General features: G+C 37.8%; 3 protein-coding genes across 3 annotated transcripts; 1 reads left to right on the top strand and 2 right to left on the bottom strand.

Annotated features, from left to right (window-relative positions):
- Nucleotides 1–1,870: 1,870 nt before the first annotated feature.
- On the bottom strand, nucleotides 1,871–11,188 carry gal3st1a (galactose-3-O-sulfotransferase 1a). Its single transcript, XM_079251294.1, has 3 exons — nucleotides 9,828–11,188; nucleotides 5,035–5,183; nucleotides 1,871–3,827 (listed from the first exon to the last, which is right to left on the bottom strand). Exons 2-3 carry the CDS (start codon nucleotides 5,160–5,162, stop codon nucleotides 2,678–2,680), a joined length of 1,278 nt encoding a protein of 425 aa, XP_079107420.1. The 5' UTR covers nucleotides 5,163–5,183; nucleotides 9,828–11,188; the 3' UTR covers nucleotides 1,871–2,677.
- A 179-nt stretch (nucleotides 11,189–11,367) lies between these two features.
- On the bottom strand, nucleotides 11,368–21,030 carry pes (pescadillo). Its single transcript, XM_079251293.1, has 15 exons — nucleotides 20,888–21,030; nucleotides 20,635–20,714; nucleotides 18,426–18,579; nucleotides 17,773–17,882; nucleotides 17,421–17,592; nucleotides 17,209–17,298; nucleotides 16,544–16,660; nucleotides 16,378–16,455; nucleotides 14,688–14,774; nucleotides 13,998–14,128; nucleotides 13,757–13,882; nucleotides 12,569–12,753; nucleotides 12,252–12,394; nucleotides 11,996–12,163; nucleotides 11,368–11,758 (listed from the first exon to the last, which is right to left on the bottom strand). Exons 1-15 carry the CDS (start codon nucleotides 20,909–20,911, stop codon nucleotides 11,684–11,686), a joined length of 1,740 nt encoding a protein of 579 aa, XP_079107419.1. The 5' UTR covers nucleotides 20,912–21,030; the 3' UTR covers nucleotides 11,368–11,683.
- A 1,334-nt stretch (nucleotides 21,031–22,364) lies between these two features.
- p2rx2 (purinergic receptor P2X, ligand-gated ion channel, 2) lies at nucleotides 22,365–26,716 on the top strand. The gene is made up of 12 exons (XM_079250645.1): nucleotides 22,365–22,749; nucleotides 23,229–23,364; nucleotides 23,462–23,533; nucleotides 23,643–23,718; nucleotides 23,811–23,907; nucleotides 24,439–24,519; nucleotides 24,620–24,770; nucleotides 25,434–25,564; nucleotides 25,654–25,744; nucleotides 25,823–25,888; nucleotides 25,978–26,055; nucleotides 26,320–26,716. The coding sequence occupies exons 1-12, from the start codon at nucleotides 22,583–22,585 to the stop codon at nucleotides 26,416–26,418; spliced, it is 1,245 nt and encodes a 414-aa protein (XP_079106771.1). The 5' UTR covers nucleotides 22,365–22,582; the 3' UTR covers nucleotides 26,419–26,716.
- Nucleotides 26,717–26,955: the final 239 nt, after the last annotated feature.

Genomic DNA, 26,955 nt, shown 5'->3' with positions numbered 1-26,955 from the left:
CTTTTCTGCAGGGCCCCATTTTCATCGACGACAATAATGTCGAGCCTCTCCCGTCACATGAACCAAAGAAACATACCAAGAAATACTTGAGTTTTAGTGGCTGTATGGTAGGCAGCTATAATTAAGACCGTGACAGTATTATTGTCCATTCTTCTGCTTTAGTGTGAAGCATTTTAAAACAGAAATCTCTGCAAACTACTTTAGGTGAGTGTCTATGAGACGATGCTGCTTAAGTAAAACAACTGTGCTAAATATGATAGTTGGATAGTTTATTTCTTAGGTTACCCTCAGGCTTTTCTTTGTGTGCAGGATGAGAAAGTTCCCAAAGTGGTGTTGTAAATTGTTTGGCTTCATACTTCATTATAAGAGATGATAATATTTTGGTACATGCAAAAGACTGTTGTCTCATTATTACCCACCATTGATAATTACTATTACTGGTCAAGCAGGGATAGATATGGTCCATCATAGTTTGTTCTCTTTTTTTTCATTGGAGCACTATGGATACTTTTACAAATTCATCCAGTGTAAAAACTTACAAGTTCTGTTTCACTTTGTCACACCCCTCCTGTGATAACCCTAACCCCCCTGAGGGGCCTGCCCCACTGTTTGGGAACCACTGTTCTACCACAACAATCCCCTGTCAAATAAGGAGCCATTGGAGGCCCAATGAGTTCATACATACATACATACATACATACATACATACATACATACAAATTAAAAGATCCTTGCTGTTTAGGGTTAAAAACAGCAAGGAAAAAAAACCTCTGTATTGTTTTATTTAATATTTTTTCATTTTCAAAGCAAAAGTTGTCAAAACATTGTTCTTTGTAACTTTTTAAACATAAAAATATGCATCCTTGACTTCATTTGGCAGTACACTGAAATTCATTTTGTGCATTTCTGGAGATACAGTGTGTTAGCTCAGTCGTGTCCAGGTGGATAGAACTTGTACTTTGCAACTTTTTTTTCCAGGACAGCTGGATATCAACAAAGTGACTGATCAGATGTATGCTTTATTGAGGAAAAAAAAACCAAGAGGCCATTATTAGAGGAAGAGAGAAAAAGAAAGAAACTAATACAACACCAAACATATCTATCTATGTATCTATCTATCTATCTATCTATCTATCTATCTATCTATCTATCTATCTATCTATCTATCTATCTATCTATCTATGTGTCACCTTTTCACTGGATAAATTAAAAATTCATCTAACAATGAAGATTAAACAAACAATAACAGATCAACAGGAAATATTTATATTCTGAACACATGCATATTACATTTCAGTTTATTTTGAGAATAAAATGATTATCACATTTTGCCAGTAGCAGTGCTGGATTGTATAAAGTAAATAGTAAATAAATAAATAAAGAATAACTCAATCCATGAACAAATATTGAACCCCTGAAGGAAATGGTGAATGCATATAAAAATATATCAGTGGAAGGATCCAAAGCCAATCCCAACACATGTACCCATCGGACCACAGATGAGAGCTTGTGTTGTCTTGTGTTGCTGAGGGTTAATGTTATTTCAGCAAACCAGGATAACTGCAAACTAACGTTTCACGTAGCAGAATTCAGCCAACATTACAATGTAATTAACAGGATCTAGTACAGGAAGAAGGAAAATAGCTTTCCTCTTGATTGCGTACTGCTTTACTTGCTTTTTAATTGATTTAATGATTTTTTTTAACATGTTTTTTGGGCAAATGTTTGAATGACAAACATGTATGTTTCAGATCCCTCATGTCTGCAACCGTTAATTTAAAAGTAGACATCATTAAAGCAATATAATTTAAAACAATATTTAAAATAGCATTATGTTCAGAACACTATTAAAACGGTTGTATTAATGTCATGTAACTTTTGTGGCTCTTTTAAAGGTGTGCTTAGTTAAACCTGTTTCTGTTATGAGATGGAACAAACTTCTAGCACAAGGCTGGCCAAAGTCGGTCCAAAAGGGCTACACAATGTCTGATTAATTTGGAGTTAATGGTCCTGGAGCAGGGTTGCATGGAAAACCTGTGGAATTGTGGCCCTCAAAGACTGGAGCTGGTCAGTGACTGGCCAGTATAGTCACCTCTGGTCTAGCACCACAGGAGTCTATATCTGGCTTGTGATTTTAAAATAGGACAGTTTTGCCTTCCATATTCAGTAAATTTAGGTGCAATGTATACATTCAATATTTCTACATTATACTGTATTTGAGCCTTTTATGAGGAATCCAAGTAGAGTCATGTATAATTCTTTTGTCTTCACATAGTCATAAAATTGTGAGATGATATCAATTATTTCTCATTTTCAACAACATTAGTGGTGAACATCATATTTTACTGAACTTCTCCATTGCAAAACACACATCTAAGAGGAAGAGCATTTTAATGTTTGAAAACAACTCACAGAGATCAATACTGAGCTTCAGCTGGAAGTAGTAAACTTTCCCAACATTTATAGATTGTGAGGTCAACAACCTCCAACATCCAGTTCATTATGATATACAGTGATGTGAAATGCAAACAAGTAAATACTTACACGTACAACTATTTGAGAAGGGAAATGTGGCAGGAAATTTCATCAATCAATCTATCAGCTGCATCATCAGAATAACTTTACTTGAATACAGTCTTTCAGTGTTGAATAAGCCCCTTGGCTTTTTAATATGAAATTATAAATTAATGAGATCTCGAACATGACCCCACAGCTTGGTAATCCACAGGTTTACACCGAGTTCTGTGAGGTATTGAATCTCTGGCGTCAACATCTTACGGCACAACTTCCGATGAGCTTTGTCCACATTTTTCTTTAAGTTGTACCCCATGATGGACTTCTCTCCAATTGGCTGCCATGGTTGCATGGCTGTCTCGTAAATGTTACCAGCTTCCACCGCATGTCCTCCCTCAATGCAGATAGATGCCATCTCTTCGTTTCTCTTCCTGAGCTCTGCCACATCCTCAGCCATTCGCTGCCGTCCATAAGCATCTATCTTCCTCCAAAATGTTTGGTTGAAATGCTGATATAGCTTCCAGTCAATGGTATTCCACTCAAGGGCCCTGGCCCTCAGCTCAGGAGTAAGCTTAGACACGGTGGATCCCTTGCGGGCATTGAGCTTGAAAAAGAGCAAGTCCTCCATCTCCCAGCAGAGTGCATTCTTGAGCAAGATCAGTGATTCTTCGAAGTACTCCACCAACATGACAAGCTGAAAACGCTCAGAGATGAATTTGATTCCCTTGTCTACCCGCAGATCATCCGCCTCCAGAGTGTTATCCTGCCCAAAGTCAAAGAACAGCAGATTTTTTAGGTAGAAAGAGTTGAAGCCTTCGGGATCAAAATAGCTGTGGGGGTTTAACAGGAACTCAGTCAATTTGTCATCACCTGGTATCTTCCAGGTTAAAGGCACCAGCCGGCCAAAGTAGTGGAAAGATGACTCAAAAAGTTCAGCAGGATCTCGTAGAATGGTGATGTAAGATGTATCTGTTGGTAGCAGCTTAGCCACTTCTGGTGCATTGAAACGCATGTGATTACAGATTATATTGAAGCACATTCCAGGTCTGTAGTCTTTAACCTGCGATCGCTGAAACAGGGATGGATAGAAAAAGTCATTCCTGCTGTCTGGAAAGGCAAATTTTAGCTGGTGTTTCTCTCCAAAGCGGAAAAGTATGTTGAGGAAAGTGCTACTGGCTGTCTTGTGGGTCTTCATGAACATAATGTCCACTTTAGGGGAACAGAACTGGCCAGAGGGTTTTTGTGAACTGTTTGTAGTTTGTTTGGAGTGGAGCTGTGATGGACGGTGGGCACAGGAGTAAGGTACTGGGACCCTAAAGAGAAATAAATAATAGGATCAGAAAAATATTAGCATATTAAATTGATTCAGCAAAGCATTATAAATACTGAAAATATTTAGAAACTTTGTGTGATGAAAGACTTCAGTCAGCATAGTTTGATTTGAAGCTGGGGCAGGTAATCTTGCTCAGAGACATTTTTTTTTGCTCTGGGTGAAGTGGTTTCTCGTCCTGATAGTAGTCTGTACATTTTTAAATCATGAACAATAAGTAATATAGTTATACCCCTCAGTTTATTGTAAATCTGTAAAAACTCTGACCAATCAAAACGTTCGGGCCGAGTTTGGTGATCTTGTTCACCACCTAAATTAAACCTGTTCTTCCTTTTCAAATTACAACAACTTACGAAAATCTAATTAAAATCCATACGTAACTTTTTAAATTATCTTGAACACAAACAGACAAACGCAGGTAAAAACGTAACCTCCTTGGCGGAGTTGAGAAAAAAGCCTTGGATCACGCAAGGAGCAAAACCAGAGGGGAAGGAGCAAAGACAGGGTGCTACTTTCACTTCTTGCTAGCTCCCCAACATTACCTACCCCAGCTTTAATAATTTATCAATCAAACTCTACAGTACAGACTGAGTCTTTCAGAAGTAAAGATGGGAAGACGTTTGAAATGCTGTGACAGACTTGGACAATAGTAGATTTCAAACTGAACTCAATTAATGTGGTTTTTCATGAAGAGTTTAGCAGTTTTATCATTTTCAGCAAGTAACAATAAAAGATTCAGAGAGTAAGAAGTTTTTCTCTGAGAACAGGCTTAAACATTTTTAAATGCAGTGATTTTCAGGTATTCGTGCAGCCCTTCTTTAAAAACAAATACAGTTTTGTAATACTAATATCAGAATGAGTTAAAGAAAATGTCACAGTCAGTCCTTGCATCCACGACTTTAAATTTCCATGCACCGTAAACAAAACTAAGAATAAAGCCACCTTCTCTGGCGCTGAGGGAATTTTCCTCATGTAGGTTAAAAGGAGAAGGACCACCAAAATATCTAGGTTTGGATAACTTATTCATCTGCAATGGCACCATTGAGGGTGAACAGTATTGCTGCTTATTTCCCAACTTAGGGTTAAAACTTAGCTCATAATTTCAAACAAAATAGAATTCTCACTGTCAACATTAAATATAACAACATATTTTTAATGAAAGATTTGTACACCAGCATCATGATTCTTACTCAGGCGGAGTGAAGTTGATCTGTGGAGTGGAGAGGCAGTAAAGAAGGATCATGCAGCTTGTCAGAAATGTACCCAGGACCAGGCCTTTGCACATGGACCTCCACTGCTTCCCTTGTCTGCCAGTCATGGTCCAGGCGAATCAGCTAACCTTAAAGATACACAAAATATCTCATTTGAAGGATTGTTTGAAATAATCCACCTTCGTGAGTCTGATTTCTTTCTTGCAACCTGCCCAGTCATAATTTTATTCTTACTTCTAAAGAAAGCTGAGTTCTCTGTTATGCTTTAACAGTTTCTTAAATGATCTCTCCTATGGAGAAGTAAAACTCAACGCGGTGGCTGCACTGAATGATTTATTTGGTAGCTTGAGAATTTAATTGAAAAGTGACTACATGTAGATCGCAATCTTGTTTCTCTTGTTTCAAAAGGAGTCAGAAACAAGCAACACTACTCTAACAGTCTGTGACAGAGAAGACTGCTCAGATAGAATTTAGTGATATTTACCAACAGCAGGTCATCTTATTCATAGCTTTTGAATTGGGCTTATTGTGGTGGTTCAGATGTGATACTGACTGAAGGTTAATTTGACCAGTTATTTTATTTACAATAAAGTGTAGAGAACAGCCCCAGAAGGTTATATTTTAAGGTTTACCATACTTGCAGATGCAGAGCCCTCAAGCAAGAGCAGTATTCAGTCAACCTCATTTCATTTTTTTTTTTGTTTTCATAGACATATCAAGTACAGAATGTAGTTAAAATTGTAGTGTAAGCTACAAAATGACCTTGTGACAAAGTTACCTAAATGAATCTTGTGACTTGAAAATGACTAACCTGGTATTTTTCAGCGGTCCCAGAGAATAAATTATGCACTAATGGAAAGTGATCCAATGTTCTAACCTGTGGTAAGACGAGCTGCTGACTCAGCTACATCAGTAACAAAGTAATACCTGCCACCTGGACTTCATTGCATTATCCAGTGAGACCCAAACACAGAGCAGTACACATCAAGATGCATTCTTTTGGATTTTGATGGCATTTCAAAAGAAAAATGCAATTTCCCCAGTCTGTATTGAAGGTGAGAAAAGCCCTTGGTCTAAATGTGTTCTGCATAAATATTATCGTTGAGAGTTTTTATCAGTGGCGACTTGAATTATTGTACAGTTAATTTTAAGTGAAGTAATTATAATATGACTAAAACACCACGTATAATAGTATGAATCCTTTTAAAGCTTATTTGATGATAAACTTTAAATCTATTGATTTCAGGACAACAACTAATTTGCAGTCATTCTCAGATAGAGATTGGATTAATTGCTCTTCAAACAAACAAATAAATAAATAAATAAATAATGAGACTCATTGCCTGTGTCTGCTTAAATATTTTCATTTAATTTGTTTTTCTTTGTAAAAACTTTTTTTTTAAAATTCTATCATAAAAATTTTAGAATTTAATTTAGAATTTACGGAAATCATTTTTTCTTTTCTAAAATTTCTGAAAAAGACTATCTCAGAACATCCTGTTTTGTGTTTTGTTTTGTTTTGTTTTTTTACAAATTGTATCGGGATCTCGCAGTTTCTCAGCATATTTCCTTCAAGATTAGCTACTTTATCGCTGTACAAAGTAAGTTCGAGTTGTCCATAACGGGTTTATTAATGTGACGGAGATAGTCTAAACTAACAATGTCGCAGGTTCAGACCAGACCACACCAGCTGTCACATTTCTGTGATAAAACCAGCTTTGACATTTTGGTATGGAAGAGCTAATTCATAAGAAAACAACCAATGTTGAAAGCAAAGAAGCACATTAGATCAAGTTTTTTTTTTTTTACTGTTGCAATGACAGTCCAACTATTACCGACCTGGGATTAAAACGTAGGCTATTTACCAGCAACTAGGTCTATAGGTGACCTTATCAAGGGACTAAAATTTTCTTTTATATGCTAATAATTTCTATCACACATGAAGCGTATGAAGCACAAGAAGCTCCCGAAAATACCTGTCAGTTTTTCTGGTTACCAAGGTGACCAATTCTGCCCATATGATTGGTGGTCGGAAAAGCTGTTGCCAGTCTAGGTCTGGGTGATAGATACTGCAAATCTTGCTATTGATCGGATACCCAGTAAATCCAGGGCAAGTATTGCCGATACCATTGCAATACAGATAGGTCTTGCTTGAAATTTCCCAATCATTGAATGATCTGCCTTTAATTAATTATTGGTCATAATAATAAGTTTTTATTTCCAAGCAGGGTGGCAGTAGTTAAAGATATCAGTTTTAGCTTTTTTCTTTGTAAACAATATAAAATAAAATTGACAAGGTAACAAAATAATAAATAATTATTCCATTTTTATCACACACAATCATTAAAAAAAAGACAATATTGCAAATTAGATTAAAAAATTGCCACTGAAAGCCCTACACAAGAAAAATATCTGTCTCACCACACTGATAACAATATGCTAGATACCACAGAGTGCTCAGTAATGTTCATTTTCTGTTACCTACTAAACATTGTAGAAAAACGAGAAGTCAAAGCCTTTCTGAAAATTTCTGTACAAGTTCAATGAGAAAGTTGCACACTCATCTGATTAAAATTTACTTTTCATGTTTTTGCTTCAGTGTCAAACTTCTCCAGGTTACTGGCCTCCTTTTAGACCCATTTACCTATTCGAGTCAATTGGTACGATCCTTCTTCTTTTAAAACTCATTTCTATTTTGATATGATCCATCTAGACTAATTTTCACACAAATACACTTCTCCTTATTTCCACAATTTCTTCAGGTCTTAAGTCTCACAATTCACTCATATGAATGTATGTGCTCCATGGTCACGTTTCCTGCACCTGGAAGCAATAAGACATGTGATTGTTGTGTTTCGTGATTGAAAACAATGGGCTCACTGGCTTCCATATTTGTACATTATTTAAGTCTATATGTAAACATCTGGTAAAGTACCCAAGCCAGCTGCAGACTGTGCTCACTAATCTGTCTCTCTTTCCATGTGTTTGTCAGGACACTGGCTAAATATATAAAATATTGCATTGCTTCTCATTTATTTGTCCAAAATTTCAATAAGAGGGAACAGCCAGAAGCAAAAGAACTTTTAACAGTAAAACCTACAATGAGACATGCAACATATTAAACATTTCACTGCGTGTAGCATACAAGTTTTCACAAAAGAACTTAAAAAAAAAAGAAAGAATAAGACCTAACGTGTCGTAGTGTTACTTATGAATTCAGCACAGGTTACAGGTTTTAACTATAGAACTATAACTGAGTTGGCACAATGACAACCAAACAGGACTATCAATCAGAAAGTTTGGACACACCAAAATAATGTATCATAACTGCAGCTACACATACAGTAAAGGACATACTTGTCAGTCCATCTGTGGCAGCAGCCGTAAAGATAGAAAGGAAGGTAGATTAGTTCACTTCCCTGATAAATTCCAGTGAACTTGTTCCGTAAATATGACAGAGATTCAAATCATTTCAAGTGACTGCATCAAAACAGTCACATGTTAAAACTGAAGGGTACACAAAAACACACTGTATAATGACAATCATTGAAAGATCATAGTATAAAAATGAATGTTCATGTAATTTAATCAACCCCAGTTTCCACAAACCAAAGCAGCTGTTTGCTGGCTCTGGCAGGTCAGGGCCAACTTCTCCAGGAGGCAGTGGTGGAGTCAGGAAATTTCCAGTTGGGTGGCCAGGATGGATTTGTGATCAGTTTTTGGGGTTGCATACTTGTCTCACTACAGTGAAATAGAGTTTAAAGCAAAACTCAGCTGCAACATTACGCAGCATCCCAAGTTGCGAGGTGCTGTTTCTCAGCTTCTCGATGCAGTTGGGCAACAACAGCTTCAGAAATGTGCGGCTTGTGGGAACTGCTCTGGCAGGTTCTGGCAACCTGTGTCAACTTGCAGCAGGTTGTGGCAGCTCTGGGAAGCTGCACTAGTTTGACAACAAATCCCTGCAGACTTTTCTTTAGAATGAATAATTTTTAACTAAGAGGTAAGGGAATCTCCAAAAATGAAAACAACCAAGTCTTTTCACACATATTTTATACATATATACATATGTATATTCACATACATTTTATACATATTTTCAAATTTCAGCCCCGCCCATATTGATTACTATATTTAGTTTCATTTATAAGACACTACATAGCAATACACTTGTCTATAAAACCATTCATGAGCCAGGAAGAGTACTCAGATCTTCCTGTTACTCTAAGTTGTTCCACAAATCAAGAAAATATTTGGAGAAAATTCTTTTGTGATAGTGTTCAAGCTTTTGGAAAAGGGTTTTAAACAAGTTGACAAATGCTGGTATATTTAAACAAACTTTTAATCCCACCCCCACCACAAATTTGTTTTATGATTTTCCAATATTGTATTTAGCCATCTGTTTTCTATGTATCAGTAGTCCAGTTTAAATGAATTTCACTAGAGGATTTCCATGTTTATTTACATGATCATTTTTTCATTTAATAGTTTTAATCAACTAAACTCGTGTACATTACTCACAAATATCTCCTGCTTGCTAGAGTTGTAAAGCACCTGGGAAAAAAAGTTGCCTTGCAATTTTGCTTGCAAACGTTAATATTTTCTCCAAGATCGCATTTAACAGCATTAAAATCCAAGACTTTATGCAGAAGAAAATAGCAGTGGATTGAATTTTTTCCTTAAGAGTGCATTTAGAAGCTACATGCTGCAATACCTGTGAGTTATACTGGGCTTCATATTGAATAGACCATTTAAAAGACTGGAGGATTTCTTACCTTCACACATCAATCCAAAGAGAAACTAGTAGAGGAGTTTCCTGCCTTCCTGCATTGTGTTGTCCATTTAATGCCAGATATTCAGTACACTTTAATTTCCGTTCTGTCTGATCTTGGCATACACATATTGTTAAAGACCAAGCACTGTTCTGCGCTCGCCCTATCACATATCCAGCAATGTCAATGTCATTCAGTTACTTTACCCTCTCGTCTTTCCCTCTTCATGAGCACCTGATGCCTCCAGGCTTCCTGCTCCCTAAACTTCCCATTCTAAAACTGACCTAGCTGAATACAGCACAACAGGGAGGCTCATATAGCCACCTTTGACGTCAGGGTTTTTGCCAGGGGACATGCACTTGTCAGTTAGCGTAAAAGAGGCGGGGAGACCCAGCACAAGAGAGGGAGGGAGGAGAGAAGGCGTATTGTCTCTGTCCCGTCTTCATACAGAAGGCTATTGAGAGTAGACACTGTAGTTGGAGCTGCAGGCTGATAGGAGGGGTAGAAAACGGCATAAAAGAACAAATGCAGAAATCCAAATAACAAAGGTTCTAATTGTTCCTGCTGATCAAGACTGCTCTATTGTCTGAAATGAAATTTACAAGCCGTGTGGTAGGAGGAATATACACGATACAGCCTTTTAAAAAAAGAAAATGAACAGATCAAGTATAAGAATAAACAGATTTTGGACTATCACAATATGTATGATTTTACAGCTTGTCCCCAGTGCAAAAGGATTTCTCTCCCACACAGTATTTTTGCTGTGGTACACATGACCTATAATATACATTCATTAAACTGCTGTTTTCAATCATCTCTTGAGGAAAACGGCAGACATTTCAGTAGAGAGAGAGAAAAAAAAAAAAAAAAAAAAAGAACAGTCCACCCTTAGTGACGAGTCTATTTGACCCTGCATGACAGGATGGAGCAATATGTGACCACAAAGCCTCATCCAATACAGTACACATGAACTCCATCCCCTTTTATACCAAGGCCTGAATTCCTGGAGAGCACATTGATCTGCACTGCGCATCCCACACTTGTCACACAGAAGACCAACACTGCTGCTTTTGTTCAGCAGAGTGCCTTTGCCTACAGGCACGCCGAGTGCCAGGCTGAGATCCGAACTGGGTGGGCCTGCATGGAATTTAAAACTGGGTGTAAAGACAGGAGGGCAGGAGGTGACAGCGAGTGTCACAACTGCATAAGGAGGCTTAGGCCTGGAGAGCATGACTGGCTTGGCCTTTGCCCTGTAGGTTCACACAACCTCTGGGGCAGTGGGATCAGCTCTCATTCATCATCAACACCCACTGAGTGGACCAATCTTTACTACAGCCACAAAACAGCTGCAAAGATTCCAGCCTCTACACAAATGTGAATTCCTTGGCTTTTGATGCATAATCTGCATGTTTTGAGTATCCATTCAAAACTGTATGACTTTGTAAAACAAACTGTTGTAAGCAAGGGCAAAGATACGAGAGGCTTGCCTGGATCATAAATATTCATTTAAAAAGCAGACACATATGAAGATCACTGGGCATGCAAGTAAGAGACTCAAACTGTTTTTACTTTAAAATAAAACTTGTTTAAACAAATGGTAAAATGAAATGGAAAATGTCTGACGATACAAGAAATCATATAAACAATATCAAGGCAATCACTTTTACATCAATAGTTCTATAATTAGCAGATGCAAACATCCTGTATTTCTTTAGGAAATTATGCAAGTCAATGCACAACAATTAGAGTGCACATACCCCCTTATACTCAGAAACTTGCTTTATCAGGTCGACCTGTCATGTACTCAATGTCCCAAAGATTTAGACAAAACGACTGTGAGCGGGTCATTGTGAGAGGAATCATTTTCTGGCTTTTTTCTTCTTTGCTTTTTCAGCATCATCATAGGCTTTCCTCTTGGCAGCAAGCTTGTTAGCCTGTTGAAAGAGATGGATACTGTAAAATTTTCTGTCCTAGTCACACCAGCATGTTTGAGGTTAGTAAACTCAGGAGGTCATGGCTGGGACTGTGTGCTCTCCACACAGCACCTACACAACAGCAGCATTCTTAGATAACATTCTTTGATAATTGAGTAGCCAAAGTTAAACATTTACAAATATTACATAGCTGAACTACCTCACTGAGAATTTAATGGAAAAGAAATTTAAAAGTACCTCTCTGATTTTTCTTTTCTTTCCAAACATGATTTTGTCATACAGGTACTTCTCTCTCTTCTTCATCATCATGATGGCAAGACGTTTCTCCTCTGCCTTCTCCTCCTGCTCCAAGCGTGCTCGATTTTCTGCCTTCACTTTTCCAGCTGTTACTTTGACTTGCAAAGACTAGCAGGAAGACAGACAATCAAAATTCCAAAAGTTATGCAAACAAAATACAAGAAATAGCAACTGAAAATAGAAATAAATCTCCTACCTTGCCCTGGGATCTTTGCTCTTCCATCTTCTTCAGGTTCTTTTCTTCTGCTTCTTCCTCTTCTTCCTCCTCTTCATCTTCATCCTCTTCCTCCTCTTCTTCATCCTCCTCCTCCTCCTCCTCCTCACCCTCATCTTCTTGAGCTTAAAAAGGGGGAGGAGAACAAACATCTCAATGATTTGATAAACAAAACAGACAAATTAAGGGCAGAAGATTATTGAAACTATAAATTAACATTTAATAAAAATCTCACATAACTGATTCAACAGCTGTCTTTTTTTTTTAATGCATATATCAAAACAATGTTTAATCCGCACCAGGTTTTTCTCCTTTCTGCAAGGCCATTATCTTCAGTCTATCTGGAGGCACATAATCTCCTTCCTTCTCCTCAACAAATGGTGACAGGTGAGGAGGCAGAGTCACTCCAAGGAAATAGTCTTCCACAGGTAGCAACATTTTGGCATTGACACAATCATACACCCACTGGGGTTGAATATAGTACCTGAAACAAAAAATAGGGGATATGAAAGTAAGTTTTTATGGCAGCAAGGAATATATGAAATGTTTAGAACATAAACTTGCTTTTTGGTGGGATTTGTGTGTTTTTTTGGTCAAGAAATAATGGAAAGTGCCAAAAATGATGAGGAACAGTACTGCTCTGAGGGAGCAGTGAGTCCTCTGTGAATGGCAGCATTGTAAAGGGGAAGTTAATGCATAAGGATTACTATGAGGAGACTTCCTGTGTTCAGGATTCAGATGTCTGTACAAGATTTGTTGTGTTCTTGTTAAGTAACCATAGACTGTATATAAAAAGATAGACGGAGCCTCCGTGACATCCCCCATAGGTTTCTGAAAAGCTGAATTGAAGTTTGGTGGGCGGTTCCTACCATCGTCATCTTGGCAGACCATGCGTGTCGTCTCGCCCGGAAAATACGAATATGTGCAAAGAGGTGAAGCTGAGAGGGGGGCTGCGAGTGTCATGGTGGATGGTTGACATCGAGCGAACTCCGAGCTGCCTGTAGCTAAGAGCTAACCCGCAGATAACAGGAGCAGACCAGCTAACAGAGGTAAGTGGGCGAAAGCTAAGTTACATTGCGTAAGAAGAGCGTAGGACAACCACGGTTGTCCTACGCTCTTCTTACTTGAAGTGAAAGATCGGGTACCTGTCAATCAAAAGGACACGCCCCTAAATATGCCAAATTTCAAGATTAAAATACATTTAAACTAGCGAGTTTGAAAAAAATTCACTCCCCTACAGTTGTCATTAAGATAAACCTGACCTATGAACCAAAAATGGATTTTTGAACCAGGCTTTAAACATGTTTATTTCTGCCGTGAAGTTGGCCTTTTTAACATGGGAGTCTATCGAGATTTGCCCTGTTTTGCAGCCCCTAGTGGATGAAGGGGGAATGCAGTTTTATGTACTTGTGCATAGACTTCACTTTTAACTGCCGGAGGTTGCCGCTTGTAGCATTCAGAAATTCTGAATTCTGAAGTTCTTTTACCTGTTGATGTACTGTTTGTCAATATTAGGTCTGTCAACAATCTGATGAGTGATAGTCTCATCTGTAACATCATATGTGCTCCCAATGCAAACAGACTTGTCCCAGGACACCATACCACCAAAACACCTGAAAGAAAGCAGACAATTTGATTAACATCCATGAAGAGAGAATAGAAAAACCTATGCACCAACACGAGATTAATGACTGTCCTGCGATATAGACTTCTACATGTCTGGCTCACCGGATGACGAAGGCCAGTGACTCTCTGGGCACTTCTCTGTTGAGGAAGAACTTGAGTCCCTCAAAAATTTTCTTCTGGGCTTCCAACTGTTTTTGTTCCTTTTCCCTGGCTTCCATCTTCTCCATGTCTTCCTAGAAAAAGAAGAAAGACGACACATTCAGCCTTCAGTCTGTTACGACGATACAAACTTGAACTTAATTAGAACATTACAAGAATGTATTTCTATCAAAATCTTTTGTTCCCAAGGCTCCAAGTAAGAAAATGACAATTTTGTTCAAGCAGGCCCGGTTTGGGAGCTATGCAGCTTGTACATCAGCCAGGTACAACTTTATCTGGAAACAATGATTGACAGCAAATTAAAGTGGATGTGATTAATGCAGATTTAAAAGATTTATGGTTCCTAGAAAGGTTTTTATCATGTTACCAGGAAAGTCCCTTTGATGGAATCGTGCCCATGGCTGATAACATCAAACCAGATCATTACAATAAGTTTCTCAGGAGAGAAACACTTAGTAGCAACCAAACAAAGCTAATCCCAAGTCACATAGCACTAAAGGTTTAGCAAACACAACTGACATTTCACCTTTACCTTTAGAGACCAATTAGTTAATCAACAGCTGTTTTTGTGAATATATATTTTTAGCACAAATAAAACAGATACTGTAAATGATGTGCTTTGAAATTTCTTACGCCTTCAGCGGGAAACTGATCGAGCTGAACGTCCTCCTCTTCTGTAGATACCACACGTGCAAGACTGGCACTCAGAGCAGCTAGTTTCTGCATGGACAAAAACATCAGGAACAAAACCACAATCTGTTCAGTTTTGTTATCTGTAACAGTGGGTGTGATTGTGGGAGAGTGTGCGTTCAGTGAGTGAGTCTGTGAACTTTCCCCAGTTCATCTGTGCCACCCGATGTACATGCGGCTTTGAGAGCTGAGTTCAGTTTAAGTTCCACAAGCCTGAGAAAGGGGGGGGGGGGGTTAGGAGGGGGGCTGAGCATCAGACATAATTTCCTTCCAGGGGACGTGATAACCAGCCTGCCCAAGGCCAGTGCAGAGAGCCAGATTCAGATAACAGATTTGTTTTGGGTCAAGCTAAGCTTCGTTTGGCTCAGCTTTGAGTCCTTAGTGGTCTCAGTCAAACTCAGAAACAGCCGAATCGAGGGTCAGTTTCCACCAAAAACTGAGCAACAGCTTCTCCACGATGTTTCCCACTTATGGATGAGCTCCAGAACCACGACCAGCCGCCAGGTCAGGCAAGACTGGCATCCAGTCGCGGTCCAGCGCTGTCACGCCTGAGAATTTGCGACACCAGGAAACCCGCACACACAAAACAGCAGAAACCCAGTTATCATAAATCCAATTGTGTAGAAATCCTCCACAGAAAGAAGCAGCAGGCACATGACCTTCATCATGTATCCAGCAGCATGCATTCTGTCGGGACCCGTCGGCTCCCCTTTGCCCATTCTTTGAGGAAAAAAAAATTGCTGAGTTGCGTTGAGAGACCAGCTGACCAGATCCATTTTAAATTCCAAAACAAGTTGCTTAAGTTAAAACTGAGCAATTTTTCATTGTTCAAAGTAAAGTCCGACCTGTCCACCAGAAGTGTCCAGGTGTAAACATAATAAAAAGGTAACAGCCATTGTTACTGAGCATAAGATGCTCTCATTGGGTTTCAAGACAAGCGTTTGGAAACATTTTGGTTTTTATGGACATGAGAATGGACAAGACCTGGGGAAAACTTAAACATATAAGCTGTTTAAAGCCAAAATAAAATAATAAAATAGTCATACTACAAAATAAAAAGACATCCTCAACAGCATCTCATGCATTTCCACAATCGCTTACCATAGCCATATCAGTCAGTTTAAACTACTTTAGCAAATTGGCATTGCTATTTATGCTGACAGGTTACAACATAGAATAAATTATTAATGGTTACATGTTGAAACTCAAACAGTTTAGGGGAAGGCACTGGATGCTAAAATATATAAAAAAGAGCAGTTGTTTTGTTTTAACCATGTGACACAGTCCAGACATTTTGGTCCGCTTGAGTTAAGTGTAGTTGGACCACAACCCAAACCAAGGAAGGTAGGTAGAAATTTATCAGAAATCCCAGATAAAATTAACAGAGTCCCTCTGACCATCCTGATGTGAATGACCCTTTAATGGGCTTAATGTGATGAGTTTAGATCAACTACCCACATTTACTATCCAGACTGTTTGATTGCCATGTGTTGTAATGTGATGTCACATAATCTTTTCCAAGATGTTGTTCCAAAGAAAGAAAAAAAAAAAACTACAAAGTAATTATTGAACACCAAACTGTGTGATGATAAAATCTAATAGGTCTTTTGGCTATTTATCATAAGAGACTTACTTCAGAGTAGCTCTCTGAATTCATGGCGTAATCCTCCTCATGATCTTCCTTCAGCTCTGATTCTGCTTTACTATCAATCTGCAAGGGGAGAAAAATTGCTCAGAACAGGTATGCTAAAAAGTATCCAAAAGTTCCTATTTTATGTCTGAAACATTTTCCAAGATACCTTTGGTGGGTAGACCAAGTTGAGAGAATGGTAGAGTCTGAAGTTGACAAACCCCAGAAGTGTTGTGTACAACTCTGTGAAAGTCGCCATGACTCTGTAGTCCACATCTGTTGGATGCTGGCAGGAGAAAACAAAAACAAAAAAATAAATAAAAATATACCATGATGTTTTCAAATATCCACTGACAAAAGCTTTAAGAATTATCCTTTATCTCAGTACATTTTGAAAAATGTACATGAAAACTATTTGGCATCCTTTAAGTATCAGCCTAAATGCTGAAATTGTACATTTACTAAAACCATGGTATGTTATTCATGTATTTGCATTTGGCCATCTTGATTCCAGAAGGTGAAACATGTTAAATTAGGGTACCATGCAGTATGTTTTCTGCCATTACAGTGATAAGCACACTATGGCTTTTCAGCAAAAAATACTTAAAAATGTCTGTAAGAAATAAATTTGGTTTATCTGGCATAAATATAAGAGCACACAAACAGCTTGGATGCAGCCAGTGAACTAAATGCAGTTTTTTCTTTGTGTGTGTATCTTTGCTGAGTCAGGTCCCAAAGCTGTCATAACTGCGCCAACCTTCATTGTAATCTCATGGTAATACAGTGATTGCCAGAATAATCCCCACTGTCCATATTTCATCAATCTGTACCTACATCATGGGAGAACTGATATGGCACCACCCATGTAATGAGCTGTCCCATCACATCAGCTTGATAATATATTCCCTTGATGGAGATGAAAACCTATCAGGGAAACACAAAGTGTTTAATGTATTTACAGAACACATTAGGTCAAAAGCACATCAAGTTTACAGTTATAGTATGACCAGTCTCTTTTTCAGATTTTGCCCATTGCAAACTTTCACCTTTTGCAGAGCGCGAGCTGTAATCACAAAGTTCATCCACTCTACAGTGAGGCGTCTGCATAGTTTGATTGTCTGTACATGGCACTTTCCTGTTCTGGCGAACGTGGAGAAGAGAAAGCACATGCAAAGAGCATCGTCGATATCACGGAGGGCATCGATGAAGGACGGGTACCTGCAAAGCAAAGGCACACCGGTAAAGTACAGTAATATGCTATATGATTTTTTCCAATTACACAACATAAAGAGAAAAACTGCTGATATGACAATGTCCCATTTAACTTCACACATACAAAAAAATCTATCAAGCTCAAGTCTGCCCTCATATGTTGATTGTGGAAAATAACAGTCTCACCGCTCTTTGATGATGTGATCCAATTTATATGTAGGCTTGTTCTCTCTCAGTCTTTCCACTGCAGACCACTCGGTTTTTCCATAAGCCTTCTTCAGCTTGCGAACAAATATCTGTTGATATAAAATTAAAACACTTCAGGAATTGTATTTTGTTGATACTTAAAGTTCTTACTTGAGACTGATTGCGCGATAATATCCACACACACAAAAAGAAATATTCTCAGATACTAAATCAATACAATTAATAAGCACAAATATTAACACTTGAATACCACAATGGCACCTGTCAGTTCACAAAAGGGACCACCTACTTCTACTCATTTTTAACAGGCACTGCAGTGGGCATCAAAGGGGTCACTAGCAGCTTTTTTTTTGCACTACACTGAGCAAACAGTCTTGAGAAGACTATCTTTGTATGAGGTAATAAGAGCTTTGAAACTACTTATTTTACAATTTTAATATGTTTTCTTATATTCATCAATATTTTTTTATTGTATTGTTTGGACTTTGTTGTGTTCTGACTGATTTTTGAGTACCATCCTAAGTATCAACATTAAGCTTGGAATTTTAGTATAGTGACAACCCTAACAAGCAGACAGGTATTCTTCTTTTAAAATAGGCATTTATAAACTGAGTAGTTGTCTTTTAAAGTACCTTGTACTCCCTGAACTTCCCAACAATTGGCTCATGCAGCAGAAAACGGATGTCTTTGAGCAGGTAAAAGGTCCTTGGAGCAGTAGAGCCCTTATTGACCTTCTTTTTGTGTTTAGGTTCATGGGGATAGATGCCCTTAAGAATGCATAGCCGTCTGAAAAACAAAGCACAAAAATTGTTTAACTTCAACATAGTATATGCATATCTACAAAAAAAACCCATGCAAACAACCATTCCTTTTATTTAAATTTTTAATAAATATTCTGAGGGTAAGGTACGTAGGTTGACAAAATATTAAGTACAATATTAGTTGCTAATTCAATCAGCAGTGATTTGGAAGAGTGAAACTCTGGTACAAGGTGAGTGCAGGCCATGTTATAAAACAATGCAGTTCAATACAGTCGTATTGGGTTTACAGTGCCCTTACAGTTAGAAGAGAAAAACAGATGCAATTGATATAAACTTAATTATTTCAATTGGATTGCCTCAAGGTGTTTGCTTTATTCTTCCATTTTAAATGGACTTCCAAGAAAATATAATTGAATGGCAAAAAACACCATCTAGCTAAAACTAATAGTTCAGTACAACTAGCTATTTAAATGGTTCTGTTCAATTTTACTGATGTCCTTTATATGTTCTCCATGTTAGCCGTAGTCCTGTGTTTTCCAATCCTGGTAGTTAAGTTCCACTGCCCTGCATGTCTTAAAATGGGTGCACACTGCTGGATAAGTGGGCCGATATTTGGCACGATCTCCCTCCAAAGCCAGCAAAGGCCCAATTGTTGGATGTGAGCAAACAACATGGAGTCTCATCATCTTGTGGTGTGGGGTGTGTTAACACAGATTTTTTCTGGTCAGTTCCACTAAGGTCTTGGAAGGAGAGTTAAATGATTGAACATGTTTAATATCTGCAACTACTAGAAATCCTGTAGTGTGTGAGGTGCTCATAGAAAAACCAATGACACAGTTTTTAATGTAATCATCACTTGTAATCATCACCAAGTCTAACTGTATTTCATACAGCCCACATTCCTGCCATTTCCATGACTTTGTCCATAATGATTTTGCCATTTTGTGCTAGCTTTTTGTCAGAAAGCAAGAGGTTGAAAACAACCATCAATGCACCTTCCTGTTTAAGACAGAAGTCTTTCCTGACTATGTAGATTTAGAATATTGCATGCCAACGACATGATGAAAAATCAAATTGAATCAAATAACTTCTTGTCAACTTCTTCACAATGACCTATTTATTTCAGTCAGGTGAGTTGGACTAGCAAAACAATGAAAACCTGTGAAGGACTGGAGTTTGAGACCACAGCTGTGAGAAAAAAGAGAAATCTTGTGTGATCTGTCTTTTGTTATCTAGTCTCTAAATCTGTGAAGGTTTGAAGAATCCTTTAATGCAGGGATTCCCAAGCCATGTCCTTGATGACTGCTGTGTTGCAGGTTTTCCAAGTGTCCTGCTGGAACACACCTGACTCAGACAAGCTCTGCACATGTCTGCTAAATACACACTGATTTGAATCAGGTGTGGTGCAGCAGGGACACTTGGAAAACCTGCAGGACACTGGTCCTCGAGGACCAGGATTGGGGATCCCTGCTGTAATGTATATCAGCCTATAGATGCATTTTTGCCCCAACAAGCCTGATTTAGATTAATGGGCTTTGTCATCAAATTGTCTTCAAATCTGTTAATGAGGTATTCATTTAATTCATGCTTTAAACTAGGGTTACCTCTAAAACAGGGGTGTCAAACACCAGTCCCCAAGGCCCGATATCCGGCAGGTTTTTGTTTCCCTGCACCAAAACACCCGATTCAAAGCAAATGGATCCAGCAGCTTCTTGTCAACCCATTATTTCGGTTAGGTGTGTTGAAGGATGAAGAGAAAAATCTGCAGGATACTGTCCCTCGTGTGACACTTGTGCTCTAAAATATGCATGGCAACGGTACTTGAGGACCAGGATTGAGAAACACTATCACCCTCAAGTGTTGAAATGAAATGCTCCATTTTGACAGAAGCTTAAAAATAGTTTATCCAGAGAGTTAATGGAAAGAGTAAAATAAAAAAAGAAGAAGGGAGAGTTCATTAAGAGCGGCGGTTGTTTGCTTTTTTTTAAACAGCACTTCAACAAATAAAAGTAATCATCATGTAATTGGGCATAATGTTAAAGCGTGTCCCTATACAAGGCTTTAGTAATCATAATGGTACCTGAAGTCTGGCAGGCTCAGCTGTAACTTCTTGCGAGCTCTGTTTCTGGTGATGTAGTTGGTTGCGGCGCCCCTTTCAAACTAAAAAGCAAGGGTGTGATCATATTAAAAACTTACACAAATCACAGTCCCACAAAAACAGACTTGAACCAAACAGCTGCGTGCGTCAGAAAATCCACTCCAGCTAACTGTTAGCTACATAGCTTAATAACTAATGTACGTTAGTCTGACTTTTCTTGGACGTCAACGCTTACCTTTTTCTTTTGAATACCTCCCATTGATGAATGATTACAGGCGCTTCAAACAAGTAGAGGGAAATCTAATATTTAAAGAAAAAAAAACGGGTAGTTTAAAAGTAGACGACTTTTTAGCTACCTATTACACTGAGCCGCACGTGTTGTTGGACATGCGCAGGGTAGCTGTAAGGAAAAGTAACAAGGACCTAGGGGCTGCCCGCTTAACTGCCTATATACAATCTCGTTATTCGATGGGAAATCAAGTCAAAATCGCATATTCTGTCGATAGAGCTATCTACAACAGTAAGACTGCATAACTTACAGAAACTTACAGCGATTGGAAATAATTTTTCTTTAGGTTGGGTGACATTGCCACAGACATATAAAGATAGTCTACAAAGATATATAGTGCTTACTATGTGCATTACTAATGTGTAATGTGACCTTATACTGAACTCTAGTAGATTAAGCATTTAGAGTTGGTTAATTAAATTACCCTTTAAAAATGGGGGAAGGGTTGCCAGTACCATAAACAAGTGTAAAAAAAAATGTTTATGTTTATGATGCCAGATTTTCATCAAAACTTAATCATGTATTCATTGTCAGTAATATTTTAATCTAACGGCATATTTTTGTAAATAAAATATGACAATATTATAGTCAGAAATGTTTATAATCTCACTGCATAACCTATTAAATCAAACAGGACACTAATAATGTCACCACAATAACTACATTAACTGAAATGGAGAATTACAAATGAAAGATTACTGATAAGCATCAATTATGGTTCTTAAATCAATGGCCTGCAAATACACATGTTGTAGATAAGTTAAAGGGTTTTCTAATAAGTGGTGGGGGGGATGGTCCTTTTTGTTGGCCTAATGCCTACAGTAAAACTGCATTTTGACTGCAATGATACCAAATTTTGCAGATTTATTGCACTTTTTCTCTCTAATCAACATAATCAACTTTAAATTCTATTCTATGGTTATTTGGAATACACTTTAATCCAAATCAATTTAAATGCATTCAGTAATCAATTAACCATAGCAATTACCTGAACACCATGTCTTGAGAGTGTAAGAAAGCCAGAGCAGAGAACCTACACATACATAGGGAGAACATGCAAACTGCATCAAGTACAAACCTCCCCAAGCAAGGCTCAAACCTACAACTTTTTTGTTGTGAGACTTCAGTGCTTGCCGCTACCATGCAGTAGCATTCACTTTTTCTATCCTTAAACATGGCTGACAGAAGCACCAGAGATATAAATTATACAATATTAGTGCACTTGCAGCTGCATAACCAGCCTTGTGTTTGGGGAAAACAGGATTCAGAAACAGGATTAGCTTTATCTGTCTTTTGAAAAAAAAAAAAAAAAAAGTCAGAAATGAAAATGAACAGGAAATGAAAGATTTTTTTTATTCAACATATTTGTAAAAATTACATATGTAAACCTATTTAATACGTTTCTGCACAAGACTTAAAACATTTAATCCAAATCAGTTTTCTGATTCAGCAACATCATCATAAAATCACAATTCACCCACTTCTGAGCCCCACCCCTCTCCCCCTCCTTCACTCACTAATACCAGGGATGCTTGAGTGAAATGCAGACTGAAGCAGAGCAGGAACAAACAGCAAGAAAGAGAAATAATGTAAAAAGGCAGAGGTAGAATCGAGAAAAGAGACTGAAGCACATCTCCAAATATGGGTGAAGTATTTCACACTGTCATTATGGGACTGCGGGGCTTTTTAAAGGAGTACTTTCAATCCTTCTGGGACTATGAGACCCCCAAAGTGATGGTGGTCAAGAACAGAACTCTTGGAGTCATTTACAGGGCTGTTCAGTTTCTTGTGATCACTTATTTTATCTGGTGAGTCTTAAGCATGTTTATATTACTGCATGACCAGGGACAACATATGAAAATCTCAGGCTTATTGTTTTTTTCCACATAACTTTCTACCAGATATGTTCGAATTAAGGTAAAAGAAAGGAAAATAAAAACTATAGATTTGCTGTCAGTATTTCGCTGTGTGTTAAAGCTGCTCAAGGAAAAATATTGATGAACTTGAGAGTTACATTCTCACTGAAAAATCACTATGTTGTGAAATGAAAAATGATCTCCTTTGCTATGAAGTGTATACAAATATCATCAAACAGAACATTTCTTAAAGATAAGGATTTTCAAAGCAGAATCTCTTTTTTAATAGACTCATGAATTGAAGTGCATCATCTTTTTTCCTTTCAGCAAAGAGGGCTGAGCAGCTCTTGAGTAACATGATACTCATAATGAAATTTCATACTGTGGCAGAAACTGTGATGTTGCCTCTGTCTGTTCTACCATCCCCAAAGGTACGTTTTTATAAGTCAAAAAGCATATCAAGAGAGTGAAACCCGTCCAGATAGCTCCATCTACACTCGCATGAATGGCACAGCAGTTAATGGAGATGATATCCTGGACACTGTGGAGTACGCTCATCCCTCAGAGGTGAGCTGAGAATAAATGTTGCAGCATAGCTCTGGGATTCTAATAAAATTATACTTGTAAAACAATATAAACTTTTTTTTCTTACTTTTCCTGATAGGGTGGTGACGTTATCAGTACAATACTGAGAAGAGAATTCACTTTTGATCAGAGGCAAGGCACCTGTGCTGAGGTTAGAGGCCAACTGAAGTCCCCTCAGTGATAAGAGTATGACTATATGTAAGGTACCTGCTACACAGACATTTTCATCCACAAACGATGATTTTGTTTTTTCTCTTCAGTATTTCAATGTTGTCAATGCCAACTGTACAACAGACTCTGACTGTGTCGAGGGGGAGGTCAACTTTGATGGACATGGTACTGTTACAACATCTTGCATCATCTTTCTGTACACATGGCTGCTTTGTACTTGACAGAACCATTTCTCTCATTTAAACACTTTGTTTCAGGGAGGAGGACTGGAAGATGTGTACAGTACTACAATCACACCTTCAAAACCTGTGAGATCCAAACCTGGTGTCCCATTGAGGAATATGCTGCTGTACAGTAAGACAGATGATTGATAATCTACAGCATGTTTACACTGGATCATCCAATAATCAATGAGAGATGTTTACTGACTTCTGCTTAGCCTATGTATTTCAACAAATACAATAACATAATTTGCAATGAAATAGTGAAAATGTTTAGAGTACAAATTTAATAAATTATGTGATTTAAGAACAATTTGAATTAAAAAAAAAATGTGTAGGAAACAAAAACACAAATGAAGAGGCGAAAATCAAACAGAAGGTTTCTACCTTTCAGTTTGAGACATTAATGATATTCACAGATTCAATCTGACTTGTGAGGTTGTTTAAATCAAAAGTAGAAAAAACACGAGAAAGATGTGAAAAAGCTTGTATTTCCTTTAGCTGTTGGAGGATGCTGGAGAAATAAACAACAAAAATAAATATTTATGCACATGAGGAACTCCTAAACTCATCACAAAAAGGTTTCAGTCAGCCAGCCCAGAGTTGTCACAGTGTGAGGAAAAAAAAATCCTTTGATCAAGAGATTATTTATTCTTGTCTACAGAGAACCACCATTAGTGGAGGCCATCAATTTCACTGTGTTCATCAGGAACTCGATCCACTTCCCCAAATTTAAAGTTTTGAGGTAGAGTAACCTAAAAGCATCTCACAAAATGTAGAAGTCAATGTCTTTGGTTCTTTTGAGTTGCACACATGAATAATAATCAGGTTTTTTTCCTTTGCAGGGGAAATGTGAAGGAAGGCGATTCCAAAAGTATAAAGAGATTCCTCAAAAAGTGTCATTATCACGAGGAGAATGAGACCGAATGTCCAAAATTCCGCCTGGGCTACATTGCAAATCAAGCCAGAGAGAATTTCACTGAGCTTTGCAGGACTGTAAGAGTTAGACCTGCTGAGTTAGATGTGTCTGTGGTTTAAGTGATAATGAATGTTTCATGTATGAAAATGTATGCATTTTATTTATAATTATTCCATTTCCTATCTTTACTCATGTGACAGAGAGAGTGTTCCTTGATTAGGAGAAGTGACAACTGTGACTGGCCAGACAAGCAAACATCAGAAGGATGCCAATTAATAGTCTTAATACATATAGACCAAAATGACAGAACTGCTGATTAGATTAATTGACTGGTGAATAAGTTCTTTAAAAGTTGTAAAAGATTGGAAATAGAAGCTGGTAATAATAATAATAAAAAAAAGTCACTATAATAACTCAAAGTTTAGTTAAACTAAAATGAAATCTTTAGAATTAATGAGTCTTTAAGGGAAAAAAAACCCAGACAAATAAACCATATAAAAAACATGTTTTTCCATCAGTAACAACTAACATATAATCTGGTATAATGGTCTTGTCTAGTTTTTCCCTTTAGTCATGTTTTGTTTGTTTCAGCAAATTTTTTTTTCAGCAGAGTTTTGTCCTGTCACATTAGTCATTCATGGAAGAGCAACGGAGAGGAAAGCAGCCAGATGTGTGAAAGATAAAATACTAAACAGAAATGTGTGGCTGCTTCAGCTATTTGTCATGCTGTTTGTGCTCAGGGAGGAGTGATTGGTGTTTTCATTAACTGGGACTGTAACCTGGATCTGGATCCTTCACACTGTAAACCAACATATTCATTCCGTCGTCTTGATCTCCGAAAGGACCAGGACAACTCTGGTTACTACTACAGGTTAGCAGCAACATCGACCACTGGATTTTATGCCTTTATAATGTGCTATGATAAGTGTAAATATTTTTTTTAATCATGAAATTGTCCAGGTTTGTGAAATATTACAATGAGGATGGAGTAGAGTCTCGGACACTCATTAAGGCTTACGGCATCCGTCTAGATATCATAGTTCATGGACAGGTAAGGGACTTCTCTTTTATTAACAGCTGCTTACTGAGGTGATTACCAGTGTGCAAACTGTGTGTAAATTTTATGCAGGCTGGTAAATTTAGTCCCATTCCTACCATCATCAGCACGGTGACCGCTATGACTTCTGTTGGAATTGTGAGTTATCATTATATATCTTAAACAGAAGTGACAAGTCTTCGCACCACAAGCTAATAATTTATTTTATCTATTTTATGCTCCTCTAGTGTACCATTATCTGCGACTGGATCATGTTGACATTTATTGACAAGAATGAAGTCTACAGTGAAAGAAAGTTTGATGAAGTAAGCAAGTAGCACAATATTTGAAGTCTTAATTTACCATTAAATGTTTGATCATGTAAATACTTAATAGGTGAGCTCAGCTCCAAACATACCCTGCAAACCCCTGTAGAAACTAAGGTTTACAACCATCCAGTTTCATAATTATCTAGTGATCTTGTCCTATTTGACACTAAAGGATTTTTAGCCACATCTTGAGAATGCTTGTGTGCTTGTCTGTAACACCTACAGCAATCTCTTTAAGTGAGGTGTAATGATTTTTTGCAGGTGATCAAGGAGCCTACAGATCCCATTCCCACAGAGCTCTTCTACATCAGCAGCTATGGCTCAACACACTCCGACTTGTCAGACGGTGTACCACTCTGATACCTTCAGAGAGCTGCCTCAGTCATCAATCACCAAGTGCATGAACTCGTTTCCTCCAAATGACAGCGGCAACCACAACAGCTCAAGGTAGTGTTTGAGATGTCTGCAACAGCTTCCTGATGCGATCATAAAGTTATGCTGTTATTTGTAGGAATAAGAGACAGGACCAGACGCCCATGGGAAACTTTCTGAAATACAACTAGTGTAGTTCTAGAAGCATAAATGAATATACAGCACGTTCAGTAAATATACTGTCTCTAAACTTTATGGACACCTGCTTCTCTTTATGTGTAGAATGATGCTGAGACCATATAGAGAATGTGTTTTTCTCAGGGTGAAATTTCACAGGGAGAAATGAATTGAGAATAAGATTTATTAGTCATACAAACCATGCCTATGTATTCCAAACTTTCAGTCTGATAATAAATGTTCTTTCTAGACTTGTCTCAGATTGTATATTATTGTATATTATTTCCTTAATACAGAATATTGTTAAACTCTAAAGTAAACAAATTTGAAATGCATGCTAGGCTTAAA

This window comes from Telmatherina bonti (genome assembly GCF_933228915.1).
Source record: "Telmatherina bonti genome assembly, chromosome: 13".
Lineage (NCBI taxonomy): Eukaryota > Metazoa > Chordata > Actinopteri > Atheriniformes > Telmatherinidae > Telmatherina > Telmatherina bonti.
This window is presented reverse-complemented; position numbering and strand designations above follow the sequence as displayed.